The sequence below is a fragment of the Haemaphysalis longicornis genome, unplaced genomic scaffold, assembly GCF_048455015.1.
Source record: "Haemaphysalis longicornis isolate Haplotype H1 unplaced genomic scaffold, Haemaphysalis longicornis Haplotype H1 scaffold_12, whole genome shotgun sequence".
In the NCBI taxonomy this organism is placed as follows: domain Eukaryota; kingdom Metazoa; phylum Arthropoda; class Arachnida; order Ixodida; family Ixodidae; genus Haemaphysalis; species Haemaphysalis longicornis.
Genome location: NW_027526225.1, coordinates 63,297,738 through 63,315,482, shown reverse-complemented (window position 1 = coordinate 63,315,482; position 17,745 = coordinate 63,297,738). Strand labels below are relative to the sequence as shown.

The window sequence follows — 17,745 nt, the reverse complement described above, 5'->3', positions numbered from 1 at the left end:
GGCCAGCCTGAGGAAACATATATATATATATATTGAAAGGTGATTTATTGACGAAGATCTTTCTGGAGGCGAGAGGTTAGGAATCGCGGATCAGGGAAGCGGACACGAGCCGATCGAAGCAGACCGAGAGAACCCCGTCACTCCAGGCGATGGCGATGAGGATTACCGACAGTCTTTTTGCTGATGATGACGCTGCTCGCACTGGTCAACATGACCCACTCTGGGTAATGACGACTCTGATGCCTTTCGGGAGCAAAGCTAACATTCTTCACTACAATCACCCCCCCGGGAAAGAGGGTAGCCATCCTGGCGACTCAAGGTGATGGCGAGACGAGCGGGTCATAATAATGCTTCAGACGAGCAACATGCACTGTGTCACGTCCACGGCGTCGGAGATCCTGGGAAGGCGGTAGCGGCTCGACGACGTAGTTCACTGGGGAAGTACGTTCGACAACACGGTACGGCCCCTGGTAGTTCGACAGGAATTTCGAGCACAGGCCAGGAGTCCTGGTGGGTACCCAGAGCCACACGAGAGAACCGGGAACGAAGTCGGGTGCGGGCTCTCCAGCCGTAATGGACTTTTGTCGCTCCTGCTCTTCAGTGGTGAAAGAACGGGCAAGCTGGCGACATTCTTCGGCGTGTTTGGCAGCCTCAGAAATCGGCGTGCACTCAGATACATCAGGATGGTAGGGAAGAATGGTGTCCAGCATGCACGATGGCTCACGCCCATATAGAAGGAAAAACGGAGAAAAACCCGTCGTCGCTTGGATGGCGGTGTTGTAGGCGTACGTCACGTAAGGGAGTACGAGGTCCCAGTTTCCATGGTCAGACGCAACGTACTTGGACAACATGTCCCCGAGGGTACGGTTGAAGCGCTCTGTGAGGCCATTCGTTTGTGGATGGTAGGCAGTGCTCGTTCGATGGATGACGCTGCATTCCTTAAGAAGCTCCGCGACGACGTCAGACAGAAAGACGCGTCCCCTGTCGCTGAGTAGCTCCTTAGGCGCACCGTGACGAAGTATAAAACGCCGCAGGAGAAACGAGGCGACGTCCCGTGCGGTAGCAGCTGGTAGAGCGGCGGTCTCAGCATAGCGCGTCAAGTGGTCGATGGCAACTATAGTCCAGCGGTTTCCGGCGGCTGTGCAGGGTAACGGTCCGTACAAATCAATGCCCACACGATCAAATGGTTTGACTGGGCAAGGCAGTGGCTGTAACGGACCACACAGATGAGGTACCGGCGGGTTTCGGCGTTGGCAATCTTGGCAGGATCGAACGTATTTCCGCACGAAGTTGTACATCCCGCGCCAGAAGTAACGAAGACGCAAACGTTCATAGGTTTTGAGTAGGCCGACATGACCACACGTGGGGTCAGAGTGGAACAAGGCACAAACATCGGACCGCAAATGACGAGGAATCACGAGCAACCATTTGCGGCCATCCAAGTAGTAGTTGCGTCGATAAAGCAGCTGATCGCGTACTGCAAAGTGAGATGCTTGCCTACGGAGAGCGCGTGGCGTTACGGCTTGGGAAGGATTGGTGAGCGAGGTGAGGAGCGCAACAATCCATGGGTCCTTCCGTTGCTCAGCTGCCATATCAGTCACAGCAAGGGAAGACAGATCCCCTGGAGAGTCCGATAGATCAGCAGGTACGGGTGAACGGGAGAGAGCGTCGGCGTCCGAATGCTTCTGACCAGACCTGTATTTCACTCGTATATCATATTCCTGGAGGCGAAGCGCCCATCGCCCCAGACGACCTGCCGGATCTTTCAAAGAAGACAGCCAACAGAGGGCGTGGTGGTCAGTGACCACATCAAATGGGCGGCCATACAGATATGGTCGAAATTTAGTAAGCGCCCAGATGATGGCCAAGCACTCCTTCTCGGTAACTGTATAATTGGATTCTGGCTTCGTTAGGGTGCGGCTGGCATAGGCGACGACATATTCGTCGAAACCTGGTTTACGTTGGCACAGCACAGCCCCAAGGCCAACTGCGCTGGCGTCAGTATGAAGTTCGGTAGGCGCTGTAGGGTCGAAGTGTCGAAGTATGGGTGGCGAGGTCAGGAGACGGCGCAAAGTCTGGAACGCGTGGTCGCAGGCCGGAGACCAGGCAGGCAAGTCACGGGCACCACCGAGCAAAGCTAACATTCTTCACTACAATATATATATATATATATATATATATATATATATATATATATATATATATATATATATATATATATATATATATATATATATATATATATATATATATATAGGCAGTCAAAAGCGCGCCCAGGGGAGCTCGACCGGCTCTTCTGGCTGGCCGGCGGACCAAGCACCCGGCTGGCCGGAGTGTAACTCCCGGTTTATGGCTGCCTGCACGATCCGCCGGCACGTGTAGCGTTGTCTGCTACAGGGCTTTTTTAAACATTTCCACCTGATTAACAAGGAACTGCACGGGGCTACCAGCCATGTCCCTGCATCTTTCGTGGCGTGTACTGTACGTTCAAAATAAATTTGGCCCAGGTGAAATTCCAGTGCAGTTGGCCTTTAAATATCGCCTGCTACTCAGAGCCTTAAAGACAATACGTAGCAACCAAATAAAAATTTCTCGCATTAACGCCGAATTGTGTGACGAATGCAGGACACTCGGATGTGGTCATGGGTTGCCTCTGCACAAATGATGAGAAGATCTACGAGCGTCTGAAGTTCTTCCAAAACTGTGAGTTTTTGGCGCACGAGATTTCGGCGCACGTTAAAAGATCCCCAGGTCGTCAAAATTAATCCGGAGCACTCCACTAAGGCGCGCCTCATCGCTTGGGTAGCGTCAGCCCGTTAAACTTCACAATCAATCAATCAATCAATCAATCAATCAATCAATCAATCAATCAATCAATCAATTTATCAATCAATCAAAACGGTGTAATGCCTTTAATGTACAAAGCTTGTCTGCAGCTGGCATTCGTTCCTGCAAATGGGGGCGGTGAAAAAGAATATGAAACGAACTTTCATCTACCTTCCACTCTAGTTTGCAAAAAATTTATCTGAAGCAAATAAATGTGAAAGGCGTTGAGAAAAGCTTAGTCAACCATTGAGGACACGTGCAGTTTCCGAGCCAATATTGCACACTGTATGCAACATCCAAGCATGAGCTCTTGGTTCCGCAGTGCATCCCCCATTCCGTTTCTTGGTTCTGAAACACTGCTGCGAATCATGTACTCATTTCCACTAACTTTCTGCCTGGCGAAATAAAAAAGTTGAACGAATGAGTGCAAAAATTACAGCGAAAAGCAAGAGCGCCCGTGTATTCGATATTTAGGAGCACGTTAAAGATCCCCAGGTGGTCAGAATTAATCCGGAACCCTCCACTACGGCGCGCCTCATCGCCTGCGTTGCGTCGGCGCGTTAAAGCTTACAATCAATCAATCGAGTACAAAAATTACAGACCGAAGTCTATACCAATACCAGCTTTTAAATCTGAGGCGTTCCTTGGTTTCGAAGAATCATTGCTAATACCTCACAAGCATCTCCAGAAACCATGAATCCTTGCAGCACATGCAAGTAGTGGCAATATGCTTCACATTACTACTGATGTTTACCGCAGTAATACTTCACCGCAGTAATACTTGTAGCGTTTCAAGCTGGGCTAGTTGGAGAGTTGGATGGGGAGTTAGAGAGTTGCTAGTTGGACGGAGACAGGAGTTTAACACGAGGACAGGCGGCTGTCCTTGTGTTCGGCATCCTCTGTCTCCGTTTTTAGTTCGCGCTGGTTCCATCCACGAATGCTTGTTGTGCGGGGGTGCACCCTTCACAGGCGAGTTGGTGACAGCTTGGAGTGCTATGCTAGACAGTCTTATATCCAAGCAGCCATATACTGAAAAGTGGCTTTTGTATTCAAAGAGCGCTGCAAATAGAAGAGCAGTTACGCTCCACCGAGAGTAGAACTAAGATTTTTATGGAGTGCAGAAGCAGCTGCCCATGAAATCGGAGAATGCTTACGTAAAGTGCATGGTGCCATTCTTTTTGTTTCAAAGATTTGGCATATTATTTCTCGCTACACTCCGGCTCGGTGGGAAACAATGCAATAACGATGAATTTGACTCCCACGTGACCGCGTGAGCTAGAATGCCACCGTGAAAAAGAGCCTATTTTTGCGACAAATATCATATTAAGTGCTTTTTAAAAGTAAGATATAATTTCAGCTATTACTCGTTTCAATTTTCACGGCGTCAACAGTGCGCTAAAATTGGGATTAATGTCCACCAATGAATTTTTGTAAATGTTTTGGTAATTGCGCACCACCTTTCACACAATGCCCGAGTGTCCATATAAACCGGCGCCAACAACGGCAAGCCTGCCATTGTTTCTTTGAAAAAGCGCCGTATAACTAAGAACACCTGGTCAGTCCTTAAACCCACCCAAATTTAGCGGATTTTCGTTCTGAGTGCAACCGACGACGTACACTCTGTGTCTGTTCCAGCTGCGGGCGCGGTGCCTTCGCCCTTCGACTGCTTCCTCGTCAACCGGGGGCTGAAGACGCTGCACGTGCGCATGGAACGGCACATGCAGAACGCTCTCAAGGTGGCCAAGTACCTCGAAGCGCACCCGTTCGTCTCGAGGGTCATCCATCCAGGTACGAGTCAGAAAGTGCCGGACTCGTCTAGAGCAGGCTGACTAGTCCGTGTGTACGCACTGCAGACAAACTAGCCATTCAGTTCACCACATTATCATTTTTTAATGCGAAAGCTTTACTAGTCTCATGGCAAGGGGGCCTTGAATGACCCCTGCGTCGACACAAACGGTAACAAAACCGAAGGAAGGCCAGAAACAACCCAAAGCATGTCAGCTGTGTATAAGAGATTATTAATGATTACCAAAGTTAATTAGTGATTGATTATTGTTTGATAGTAATTATTACTAAGCCCGATTAGGTTGGATGAATATGAATTATGATGGGTTAAGGGGGATTCAGATTAGGGACGAGCGTAGGTATTGTGTCGACGTTTGGACGTGTATGTAAGAGGTACCCGTCGCAGTAGTACTCTAGTCTTTAACCTTCGAAGCGCGTAAGCAGACTTAAGTGGTGTAACAAAATTTGATTCCCCTAGCTGGCATACAGCCCTGAAAGTCCGTTGAACAACTTGCATCATGACAACAGAGGCTGAATCCCTAACCATATGCATGTGTAAGACCTCCCAAGGTTCGAACATTTTGTACATTTGCTATAGCACGCACACTGACTCGCTCAACTAGACGAAATTTGTGCGCTTTTCTATTCAGTTAGCATTCCTGTCGCTCAAAAGTTTAAAAACGTTCAATTCCGGCGTATCCCATGTTTACTGCACATGCCTCCTGCATGGTGACTGAAAACCTCAGCAAACGTAATACTTACCACTAAGTGTATTCAGCTCACTAGTTGCAATGCTTCAGACTACATTTAATCACAAAATGAGCTTCATGCTTTCGCAGAACAATGCAAAACGCAGGACAGCAGACGCGAATTAGATCAAGCGTGATAAAATACCGAGAAAGTCTGTGTACGTCTCACCCGATTCCGCACAGTTGCTTTTTCACAACTAGGCCTTGAGCCAAACTGTTGGTATTCTAACAGCGGAGCTATCGTAGGTCGAGCCTTTTCGTCCGTCTGCTGTAAGTCCTGCGTCACGCAGGGGTATGTTCCCAGACCCGCAGGTGGTTCCCGAAACCACCAATAGAGGGCGCAGTGGTCTCGCAGGGGCGGGTTCCTCTCCTTCACGCTAGGGAAGGTAGTTTCGTGCTCCTGACGTTCAGCTGACAATTTCTTTGCGCGAACAGTAGAATTTGCTTAGCGACGGCGCTGCTGTTCTCGGGAGACAACCCGTTTGCGTTCGAGCCGTCACGAGAGAACCACAGCTCCGCTGTTACGGCAGATTTCACACTGGGTGTAACTGGGTTTAATTTTAATGCCTTGAGCTTGCCTGTTTCTCTACGGTAGACAAAAGAACATGATTTGTTACATTCGGGCACCAAACAGTTTTATTACTTTATGCTATAGACGTCTCTGTTGGCTAAGGCACTCGATAAATGCTAGCTGCAGTTACAAACCAAAAGGCCATTATTCAAAGCCAACCATTACAGCCAAACGGCGTCAAAGTGGTCAGTCTGGACCAGAAAGTTCGCAGAGACAGTAAAAATTTTGGAATGATCATTGCGCTGCAGATTGTGAACAAGGCTCCCGTACGGGAGCCGAAACGTCTTTTTTTTAATAAACACTCGTGGTCGGTGTCTGTTCTTTAATTGGTGTCGTTAACTGAAATTGTTTAATGGCGTCACAGAGGCAGTCGGCAACCTCCTAGAATGAGTTTCACTGAAAACGCTTTTCGAGCTGAACTCTAACGCAAATACGTTGAGTTCGGTAGTGATGTGGCAGAGGCGATTTTACGGCGAAAGCCTTAGATACCTAATGGAACGCGTGAGGTAGAGAAAATCGTTGTGATCGAGGTACACAGAATGGCGCAGGAAATTGGGGTGTGCTCTAGGAAAGGGAAAAAAAAAACAGCGCCAGGGGGAAGTAGGTCGTTCCAACATGTGCAGTGCAAGCTGCCTTTATAGGTTAGGTACCGATAGAGGCGAGCAGGAGGTTCCTGGCGATGCCGACCAAGCAGAACGAGTTTCTTGAATGGGCTGTCGAGGGGGCCGGCCGAGTGGTGACGAGCGTGGCCGCAAAGTTCAACATAACGTCCAACTAGGCCTTTACCTTCACACTCTTATAAATCCCTGAGGACTTTCCTTATTTCTGCAGTGCAGCTGTACAGTGCAATCCGATTGCGTATATCATATTTTCGCGCGTATAACCAGACCCTGCGTGTAATCCGCACCCCCACTTTGAGTTCACCGGAAAAGAAAAAAAATCTGCGCGTATTTGATACAGGAGAGGCTGAACGAAAGCTACTGCTCAGGAAACGCATCACATACTATGTAGACAGAAAAAGCGTAAAATTCAGTTGCTAGAGTGCGCTCGTCCTTGTTTTTTCTTCCTTGTCCTTGTATGTTTTTCGCAATCGCTGTCATGGAAGGTTCAATCAGTGTTACTGCATAGGAGCTTCACGGCACAACGCGCATTGCCGTGAAGCTGCACTAAAGGAAAAATTGGGCCCATCTCCCCGCGAGGAGGACTCGAGTAAATGCGTCGCATAGGGGGTGGGTGTATTGCGTTAACGTTAACGTTTAGTGTTTGGGGAGTTGGTGGTAGTGAATGCGTTGTATCAGCAGCTTCTTGACGTAGTTTGAATGAGTCAAGGATATAAGGCGCGTTCGTAGCCTCCCATTCTGTTTCGGCTTTGTGGCGCAGTGGGTAGAGCACCATGTACATTGCGTTCCGCCCGCAAAGTCGAGGGATCGAAACCAGGCGCCGGATAGTATTTTTTTTATATAGTGTAGGGGGAGGGGTGCGGACTACGACTACGGACGTCAACGCGGGTGACATCGTGAGTTACTGAAATGTTCTGCATTTAAAACCCCGCGTAATTTCCGCACCCCTACTTTGCTACTGAAATTTTCGCATTTTTGGTGCGAGGTATACGCGCGAAAATACGGTAGCTCTTGAAATTGCGACACGCAGGCCTGCCCAGCCACCCGCAGTACGACGTCGCCCAGCGTCAGTGCTCCGGCTTCAGCGGTATGGTGACCTTCGTGCTCAAAGGTGGCCTGGCGGAGGCCAAAGCCTTCCTCATCAACCTCAAGGTGTTCACCCTGGCCGAGAGCCTCGGTTCCATCGAGAGCCTCGCTGAACTTCCGTGAGTACCGTTGGCATCGCAGCCGACATTCCTGGCATTCTTTTTGCCACTGCTTGTGGGTCCGTACGTGCGGAGAAAAAGGTGTACGTACAGCGAGAGTTGCATCGACTTCAGCTGCTTTTAAGGAGACTCACCTCTTAACATTTCTATGGCACTTCCTTCTTCACAACCCACGGGCTTAAAAAACATCGTGCACCAATGCGAAAAGTTCTACTAATATTCACTGGCAAGGCACGCATGCAGGCAACCATGTGAGTGCGCTGTCACTGGTTACGTCGGGCTCCGCGGGATGGCGGTACTTGTCCGTGCTGAGCACATGTGTGTTGAACGTTCCATACTGTACCCCACCGAACGCAACGTAGTGGCTTTACTCCAGTGTGATTGCGATTAATAACATCTCTGCTGACACTACCGATGACAATCGGGTTGAAACTGTGCAGACGATGTTTTTTTTTTTTTTGGTGCGGGTGCACTGGAACAAGCCGCGCCATGTCCGTGGTCGTTTCCAGTGTTGCCAAGCGAAGAAATTGACAGCTAAACTTTTCGGTGAATACTACCTATACATTGAAATGTGCACAACGGCCTAGTTTTCTTATTCTAGAAATATGTCGCTTCAGTGCTGAAATAAAAAAAAATCAAACTGTTGGCATGGTAGACCGCTAGCGCCATCTCATGAAAACCAGATGAACTAAAATACATTTCTTGTTTATTTTTTATTTTAGCAAAGATCTGATATTTCTTTCTAAAATAAGCAAACTGGGCCGTTAGAAACATTTTCATGGCTTCGTAAAACTTTTCGTATTTGTGCACGGTGGTTTTTAAGCCCGTGCCCCATGAATTAGACAGTCCCATAAGAATTTGATCAGGTGAGTTCTTAATACTTGGTGAAATGCCGCTACGTGGATCACGTTCCAAAAAAGATGAAGAACTTCGGCTCAGACAAAGCTACTAGGCCTAGCACCCCCCTTACCAAACATTGAGCGCTGCGACACTGAGTTCATGAGGTGAATAAATGACTCACGCAACGTGACCATGGGCATTTTACGAGAGCAATAAAATTAGCGACGGTACTCTGACCTTGATCTTAGTTCATCCTACTCCTCACTTGCTACGGATAAGAACGCACATCCAATTGCTTGCCAAGTGCTTAGGAAGAATGCGTCCAGCACTGGAAAGCATCGGCAGAGTTGTCTTTACCTTCTAAATTTAAGAAAGTGCCTTTCAACGAATTGTATGTCTACAGTTAGTAGTTTGTCCCTTGTGAATGAAAGAATGAAGCAGCAATACACTAGAGCTGAAAATCTACGTACAGTCTTTGTCAAAATTTTCTAGGCCATACCTAAGCCTTCCGGACCACAAAGAATTCAAAGAATAAGCTTAACATTTAACTTCGACAAAATGATTTTATGATAGCAAGAAATAAAAGTGTTTTCTTTAGCTTTCCGGCATAAAACGTTCCAGCTTCACTCGAGACGTAAGCTTGTACATTAAATTTATGGCGGCATGCATTTTACTCTTGGCCTAGAAAATTTTGACATAGACTGCACCTAGAGTGGCTCAACACATTAGTGTGTGTTTCTCCTGACTTAAAAACACTAACGTTTGCAAACTTCTCTCCACGTCAGGGTTCTCATGACTCACGCGTCTGTGCCCGAGGAACACCGCAAGGAGCTGGGCATCACCGACAACCTGATACGGCTCTCGGTTGGCATCGAACATTGCGATGACCTGATCCACGACATCGACCAAGCGCTCAAGAGGGCTGTAAGACATGTTTCTCATTGCGACCCAGCATGTCAACCGTTCAGGACGACCGTAACGCAGCTCTGGCCCTGAACGTTTCGGGCCTCATTCACGGCTAATGCACCTGATGAAAACTGTTCGATTAATAGCTGTAAAAAGTTAAGGAATTCCTCGTGTACTATTCAACGTTCCACACGGCAAAGCTACAGAGATGAAACAGCCCTCAGAACTTCAACTTTCTCTAACCGAAGAAACACGGAAGTCCGCATATATCTATACTGTAGGGAACAAAAGTGTAGATCTAACGCAGTCACCGCGGCCAAGATGCACTGCAGCGCTGCAGGCAAACGAGCGTCTTTTTTGTTACCGTACTTACCCGATTCTAACGCGCACTTTTTTTCCGGAAAAATAGGTCGAAAAATCGCATGCGCGTTAGAATCGGATACGAAACCGAAACTGCCGAAACAGCGGAAATTTCGTCCCACCAATCGCCATCGCCATCTCAAAATGGTGCCAAAGCTTTTAGCAACGATTTTTCGCACGCAGAAGGCATAGGCGCCTAGGCTTTTCTATTGGTGTTCACACAAATCGTGAAATCGTTCCACTTGCGCGCTTGATAACAGCACTGGCAGCAGCGGCTCTCACGCGTTCAAAACGAGCGGTCGGCTGAAGCGTGCCCCGCGGGATGGGCGTGCGAGGCGTGGGCCACGATCCCATCAACTATGGTTGAACGTTCGTTCAGAAGTGTGGCATCGCGAACGCGCTTGACGGCACCAAGGACGAGATGTTGTGGTCAGCGGAGAGCGACAAGGAGTGAGATGAGTGAGATTACTTCGAGAAATAAATCGCCGGTGTCTATCGCATACGTTTTTCTTGCTCACAAAGTTGCGTGCGCGTTACAATCGGAGGTGCAAGTTTTTTTGTTTTTTTTTCCCAGGAAAATCGGGTGCGCGTTAGAATCGGGGGCGCGTTAGAATCGGGTAATTACGGTACTCGTTATTATGAACTGAATGTGACGCGCATAATTCAAACAAGCCCAGAACATGTAGTGGATTACCCTTGAGTCGCAAATTTAGACTATTTGGAAAGCACAATTAAAACGAGGATAAGGAGCAACTGCAAATACAGCTGCTGACCCGGACCACTTTGAAAAGATGCGCAACACGTGCGCTTGAAGCCGCACCGTTGGGCCAATGTGTTTGCCAACAGCGTGTCAACTACATGCATGCATGCGAAGATGCATGCAATTAAAATAGGCTGCACAGCCAATATCTCGGCAGCAGGCGAGCTTTCGCAGGGTGGCGCTGCATAGAGTGCATTTATGTACATCGGACCTATATAGGAAATTGGTGTTCATATACCCGTACAAGAAAAGAAGTACATGCATGTACAGTTGTCAAAACTGTTAACAACAACCAAACACGAGGTGACTGTCTACACAGAGTGGCAGCTCACGATAGTTAACCGCCGCTGCCCTACCGCACTCGATCTGCTTCAGCGCATACGCACAGCCTGTCTTAGCAGCCCTAGCGCTATCGTAAGCTGCCGCCCTGTGCATACGCTGGCACTTCGTTTTTTGTTGTCGTTAACAGTTTTGACGACTGTACAAGAAGACAACTTTTTATAGAGGGGGTGCTCCATCCACGAGGGTGATGGTCGATTGCTGTGTACACGTGTCGAAACGGCGTGGCCTGTATTATGGACCAGCACTGTATTTGCGTATATTATAGGAGGTACTTACAATTCACTGATTTCGATCCCCCAGATAGCGTATGCGTTGGCACGGCTCCGTCGCCATATTGTTAGAGTATAGAATTCCTAGGGGCGCCCACGGTGTCATGATTTATGTCGTGCGAAACGTCTCTGTCTACCTCGAAGCAACAGTCACGTAGATTTGTAGGGTCGATGCCCCTTACGGGCTGGGGCTGTAGGCGTCTCCTGTGGTCGTCCTAGTCGTAATCGTCGTCTCATGTAGTCACAGTACTAACACACCGGGAAACTCGTTTACGCCTTGAGCTAAACGCTTCGCGTGCTTCAAAGACACGAGACTTTTACAGCAAAACTGTATACCTCTACCTTTACACCTGAAACCTTTACAGCAAAGCTGTAAAGGCTTCATCTCTGTTGGCAAAAACGCCAAGGCTCCAAGAATACACTTATACACTGCATGATTCACCCCTCTCCAGGTTTCACGTTAATGGAGACGGCCCGAAATTTTTTCTTTAATATCTTGGTCATTCAAAATTCCATCATGGCTCTGCGGACGGACCACTACAACATCTTTAATGCAGCCCTAGATCATTTTCTTAAGCAAGCCTTATCAGCGAGATCGCGTTCTGCGTTGTGTGCGATTGTAACAACAATTCGGGAAAAGGGAGACCGATGACAAAAGTGCTTGAAAACTTCGTTTATTTGCGATACCAAGAGTAAATTGAAGTAATTACCAGAAGAACCAGAGCTAACGGCGCGAGACGAGCGGAATGGCTTCGCCGAATCAACCAAAGAGTTTAATCTGTCAGCGAGGGATTACAAAGTTTGTCGAAAGCGAAAGCACATATTTCAGATAGCGTGGCTTACCCTCGTTGCAGGTGGAACGGGCAGACGGCAGCAGCTCTTCGCCTCATTCAGCGCTTATCGAATACCGTCGTCAGTCGTTGCTTACGAAGGATGGACCGTCACCCACACCGAAGTAGTTGCATTAAAGAAACGGTACGCACTGTTGAACTAGCTGCAATATAAATCTGAATGCCCCAATGTCTGTTCGTAAATTCCACTGTTCCCGAACGCCTGTACATACCGTATTTACTCGACTGTAACCACCGCATTTTTTCCGCGATCGCGATGCCCAAAAAGAGGACGATGCACCGGGCGTAGCACATCGCACAGGTCGTCTTCGTCCGACGCCTCATCCGCCACACCGAGGACAGCGCTGATGATGATCTCGTCATCGGTCAACTGGGGCGGTATTCTCGTGTTTTGCCCATTTTGTGTACGCTTTAAAAGTGTCCGTTTTGAGCAAGCCCTGATTGGCTAAAAGCGAACCCCCGGATGCGACGCCATGCAAGCACGGCGGAGCTATGAGCGGCGGCTTCTCAAAACAGACGATTAGGAGCAGACGATTTTTCGTCGCCTTCTTGTTGGTTCGCTGGCGGAACAATAAACATATAAAAGATATTCTAGAATAGATTTAGTCGTTTAAAATGTGTTTACAAGAACAGTTGCGCAAAAGTCAATCCAAAGCCGAGCTACAATTGGAAGTACGCCACAATAAACGGACGCAAAACAGACGTTTACGAAACGGACAAACACGAGAATACCGCCCCTGGTCAGCGACGACAACGCCGTCATCAATTGCAATGTAGTAGGAAAGCTGTACTTCGGAGGGAAGCAGGCCAACGAATGCCACATCGCCCTCCTCCTCTTCTGGCTTTCAGAAGCGTCGGGCACACAGAGCAACCACCGTTTCAGAGGAACTTGTTTCAGTTGTGTCGTCCTTGACTTGCCTCCAGTCCTGATTAACTGGTGCGCGTGCAATTTTGCGCCGAATTAGCGAATGTTTGTTGCCATATATGGCTACGAACATTTCCTAAGGGAGGGTGTGGGAACGACGAATTATCCTAATTTCCGAATTAACGGGGGCCGAATTACAGATATTCTAATGTATCTGCTCTTCGTTGAAACAATCTTATCGCACATCGCGGTCAAAGTACGAGGTATGATTTTAGCTGTGAAACACTGCGCTTCAAGTTAAAAGAGAAGTGCATAAAAATGTCTCGTTTCGTCTTTCACCTCCATTCGTGCCATATATGGTTAGTACAAAAATAGGGAAACATGCGGTGTCGAAATAAAGCGCGAAGAGCCAACGAACAGTTGAACCGAGAACTACACCCGTGCCACACGTGCACGCAAAGTGACGTGAAGTGCTTAAACGAGTAGAGACACGAAATTTCAAAGCTGAGATAACTTCCTTTTTATCAGGAGATATCTAATTTGATTGATTGATTGTGAGGTATAACGCGCCGACGCTTCACAGGCGCTGAGGCGCGCTGTAGGGGAAGGCTACGGATTAATTTTGACCACCTGTGGCTCTTTAACGTGCGCCGAAATCTCGTACACACGGGCGTTTTCGCTTTTCGCCTCCGTCAGAAAAGCGGCCGCCACGGCCCGGAATTGAACCGGCGTCCTCGGGCTCACCAGCACAACGCCTTAGCCACTGAGCCACCGCGGCGGGTTATCAGGAGATATCTACCATAAAGTTTCAACAGTAACCAATCAGTATGACATTTTAAATCCATTTTAATCTTTGCCCTCTCGAGGAAGCACAGAGCGGGCCAGCATGACATGATCTGGGGCGGTATTCCCGTGTTTTGTCCCTTTCAAAAGTGTCCCTTTTGAGCGAGCCCTGATTGGCTAAAAGCGAACACCCGGATGTGACGCCATGCAAGCACGGCGGAGCTATGAGCCGTGGCTATTCGGAGCAGACGATTTTTCGTCGCCTTATTGTTGGTTCGCTCGCGGAACAAAAAATACATAAAAGATACGGTTTCAGTTCTTTAAAATGCGTTTGCAAGAACAGTTACAGTATTTAAATCAAAGGCCCACTGCTTAACCGGAAGTACGTCACGATGAAAGGGACGCAAAAGGGGACGTTTTCAAGAGGGACAGTTACGAGAATACCGCCCCTGCTTCTTGCCCCAAACTGCGGACGTCGGGGCTCCCGTGACGTAGCCGACGCGCTGGCCTCGGTTGCCGCGCGCTTTGCTACGCCGTGTGTATCACGTCATGGTTTTGGGACTGACGTCATGCTGCCCGGGCGCGTGGGGATGGTGAGAACCCCGGCCTGTCTTGGAGCGCGCGTCCAAACCGGGCAGCGGTGCGACAAGAATGGTGACGTCACGGGCGCCCTCCTGTCATGGCGGCAGCTCGGCGTTCGCTTGGGCTTGGTCAAAACCGAAATTGACACGAATAAACGACGCCACACTTGATTGTTTACGCTGCGATCGACCGCCTAATCTGCCATTCTATGATTAGTGGACTGGTAGGCACCCATAGCAGCGAGAAAAAAAAAAAAACGTAACACGAAAATTTCGTGTCAGTACTCCTTTAAGGCCTACGGAATGACATTATTTGGGTGGGCCGTGCTACACGCCAAAACGCAGAGGCATTAAATGTGTTAGGCATGGCGGTGATATGACAAAAAAGAGAAATGCACTCATATTTTGCAAGTTTTTAACGTGTAAAAAAACATCTTAGAAAGGTTAAAAAATTGTGAAATAAAACGTTATGAGAAAGTGTTTACCAAAAAAATGGTAAGAGCCGTTTTTTAAAAGTGGCTTCAGCAGCTGTCATCGCCTGCCAGCGGTAGCCAAATCCGAATATTCAAAATGACAAGTACCATGACGTTCTGCCTTTCCGCTGTTTTAAAACTGCGCCTCCAAGAGTGCACAAAAATTCGTCTTACTTCGAAGTTCAGCTACGTTTTCGCGTCAACATTCTGGTGCCGAGAGTTGCGTTTGTTTCATTTGGTGGTGGCCATCGCGTCGGAGAGTAAGCAGAGTAAAGGCGATCGCGAAGGCGAATGAGTTGTGTGGGACTCCGACTGCACTCAAACTTTCAACCTCCTGAAAACACTATTTCCGTATAGTCCGCATAAAAAGACTGAAAGATACAAAATATAGCAGCAGAAGTACGCGCACTCGTAGCGAAATTGGTAAGAGCGCGGCCATTACGGACAGGCTGAAGTGACGTTCCAGCCGCCGGCTTGCGAGCGGGGGCACGCGGCCGGCTGGCCGGAGCAAACCTGCGCGCAACGCTTCGCTATCGCCGCCGTCCTAGGAGAACAACACTGGGGCGGTATTCTCGTAACTGTCCCTTTTGAGTCCCTTTCATCGTGACGTACTTCCGGTTAAGCAGTAAGCGTTGGCAGTAGGTTTGTTGCGCTTGCGTTACGTCACTTCCGGTTGTTTGCTTTTAGCCAGTGAGGGCTCGCCAAAAGGGACACTTTTGAAAGGGACGCAAAAGGGACAAAACTCGAGAATACCGCCCCTGATCTCTACTATACTCGGTTACAACTCAAGAACGACACCACCTCATGTAGTGTATCACTCCGCCAAAGCGCCGGACCCGTGACGTCAGTGCGCGCGCGTTTTGAAAGGGGTTTGCTATGAATGCGTGATATCGTCTGCCTTGTCTCATGCAGTTTGTTTGTCGTCACTGGAGTCGTTTATATAAGCATATTAAGTCCAAAAAATTACGGGAACGGCTCACGCCATGTTCAAAATATTCCCAGTAACGCCCTACTTGCGCCGCGCGGAAAAACATCCGGCTGCGGTGATAAAGCACAGCGGCAACTTCCGGTGCCGTTCTTAAGTTGTCACCGATTATAGTGAAGATCAGTGTAGGAGAATCGCGCCCAGCGGAGCTCGACCGGTTCTCCCGGCTGGCTGTAGGAAAAAGCGTAAGGCCGGCGCAATGTCACTTCCGCTTCAAGGCTGTTTGCGCAATCCGACGGCAGGTGCACCGTCGCCTGCGACGGGGCTATTTCAAACGCTTAGAACTAATTAACGCTTTCCACGGGGCTACCAATCCTGTCCCAGTGTATTTGGTGGTACGTACTGTACGCTCAAAATAAATTTTCTGATATGAAATTTGAGTGCAGTTGGCCTTTAACCCGAAAATGTGTCATTAGAGCAAATGACATTAGATTTTTGCGTGTACCAGCTAATGGCATTAAAACTTAAGGCCTTAAAGCATTTAAGATCATTTTCCAGGTACGATCGAATGGCACGGGTATAAGCCCCGTTCATATTTTGGAAGAGGTGATTTTTGCCCCCTCCTCGCCCCCCCCCCCCTCCCCGTCCACAGACTGGGGGCAAGGGGCGTTTACACGTGGTTGTGGAAGTTTTTTTTTTTTGGGGGGGGGGGGTGGGGGAGGGAGGGGGTTAAAATGAGGAGGGGTGCTGGGGGAAGGAGTTTAAATCCCTGTATGCACCCAGTCTCAGCGCTGCGATAAAATCTGTTTACGGAACCTACTGATTAATGAGTGATATAGACGAGATTCTTGGTAATTAAGGGTAACAGAGTGGATGCCTAGAGAAGGCAAGCGTGGCAGAGGGCGGCAGAAAGTTAGATGGGCAGATGAGATCAAGAAGTTTGCGGGGATAAATTGGTCGCAGTTAGCACAGGACCGGGGTAATTGGAGATTAATGGGAGTTCTTTGCCCTGGGGTGGGCGTAGATAGGCTGGTGGTGATGATGATGATAGACGAGATTCGCACGAAAACTGCAAATGACGCGATAGCCTTCGTGCGCTAGTACAAACAAATGGTGGCGGCTGTGAGCGCCATCACTGGATGGCGTCACGTGAATACCTCCTATAGCGCAATTTTGATATAGTATAAGCAAGATTTTTCGCTTTGCTTCTCATGTTTACATTTTCTTGTATCATGTACATACATGAGTGTTTCTCCGTTAATTTGGTACAAACTAAGTGGAAGTTCTAGCGTGTGTTTCGTTTCTTTTTTAACTTTGACCTGTGTAACATTTGCTGGCGCGATGAATCCTTAGTTAGGAACTTTGCCCAACTTTCCACTTAGGTTATAAGGAGTTTAATTGGATTGTTAAGGAACTGAAAAAGTTATTATTACAGAGTAAATACAAGTTCTGTTCTTGTAGCATTCTGATCAGGCCAAATTTTCACTCGTGATAGAAAGCACGTGTTCAGAAAAATCAGAGAGAACACGGGGGAGTTCAACTAGGGCCCTTGGAAAAACAGCACCAAATGTTTGCATATATGTTTTGTTCAACGTACTGTTCCAATGAAACTTAATGCATGCCATACACCATTAAGCTCTGTTAAGTTGGTTTTGGATAGTAGTTAACGGGAGGCTTCTTTCTTTCAGGTTGAGCAGTAGGAAGAGACAACGGCACAACATCCTTCCTGGCAAGATATTGCATTTCTAATTTGCGAGTAACAATAAGCTTAAACAATAAATTGCTGCCCCAGAAGAGGTGTTCGTTCCATTTTTTTATCGAAAAACCATATAACTTTCCTCTAACCTCCTCTATTTCGATGGTACTGCCGTCTAAGAGAGGTGAATTCAAGTGGCTCATCACGATGCTAATGAGCGCCGAAAGATGGCGCCAGCTGAGCTCGTCGCAACGCAACCGTCTGCCCTACACTCCACGGAACAGTGACGCAGTGGTCGCACAATTGCGAAAGCGACGGGTCAGCAGGTTGTCGCTCGC

At 48.2% G+C, this 17,745-nt stretch overlaps 1 protein-coding gene across 2 annotated transcripts in view; it reads left to right on the top strand.

Moving 5' to 3' along the window:
* LOC144162754 (cystathionine gamma-lyase-like) overlaps positions 1 to 17,505 on the top strand; it is a 34,928-nt gene extending 17,423 nt beyond the window's left edge. The window contains exons 7-12 of one of the 2 annotated variants that reach the window (XM_077693398.1): positions 2,626 to 2,703; positions 4,462 to 4,614; positions 7,582 to 7,756; positions 9,382 to 9,520; positions 12,088 to 12,208; positions 17,400 to 17,505. In XM_077693398.1, the coding sequence (XP_077549524.1) occupies positions 2,626 to 2,703; positions 4,462 to 4,614; positions 7,582 to 7,756; positions 9,382 to 9,520; positions 12,088 to 12,192 (650 nt within the window). In that variant the 3' untranslated portion in view covers positions 12,193 to 12,208; positions 17,400 to 17,505. The remainder of the gene's footprint in view (positions 1 to 2,625; positions 2,704 to 4,461; positions 4,615 to 7,581; positions 7,757 to 9,381; positions 9,521 to 12,087; positions 12,209 to 17,399) is intronic. The other variant, XM_077693399.1, reaches the window with a different exon arrangement.
* The last annotated feature ends 240 nt before the right edge of the window (positions 17,506 to 17,745 follow it).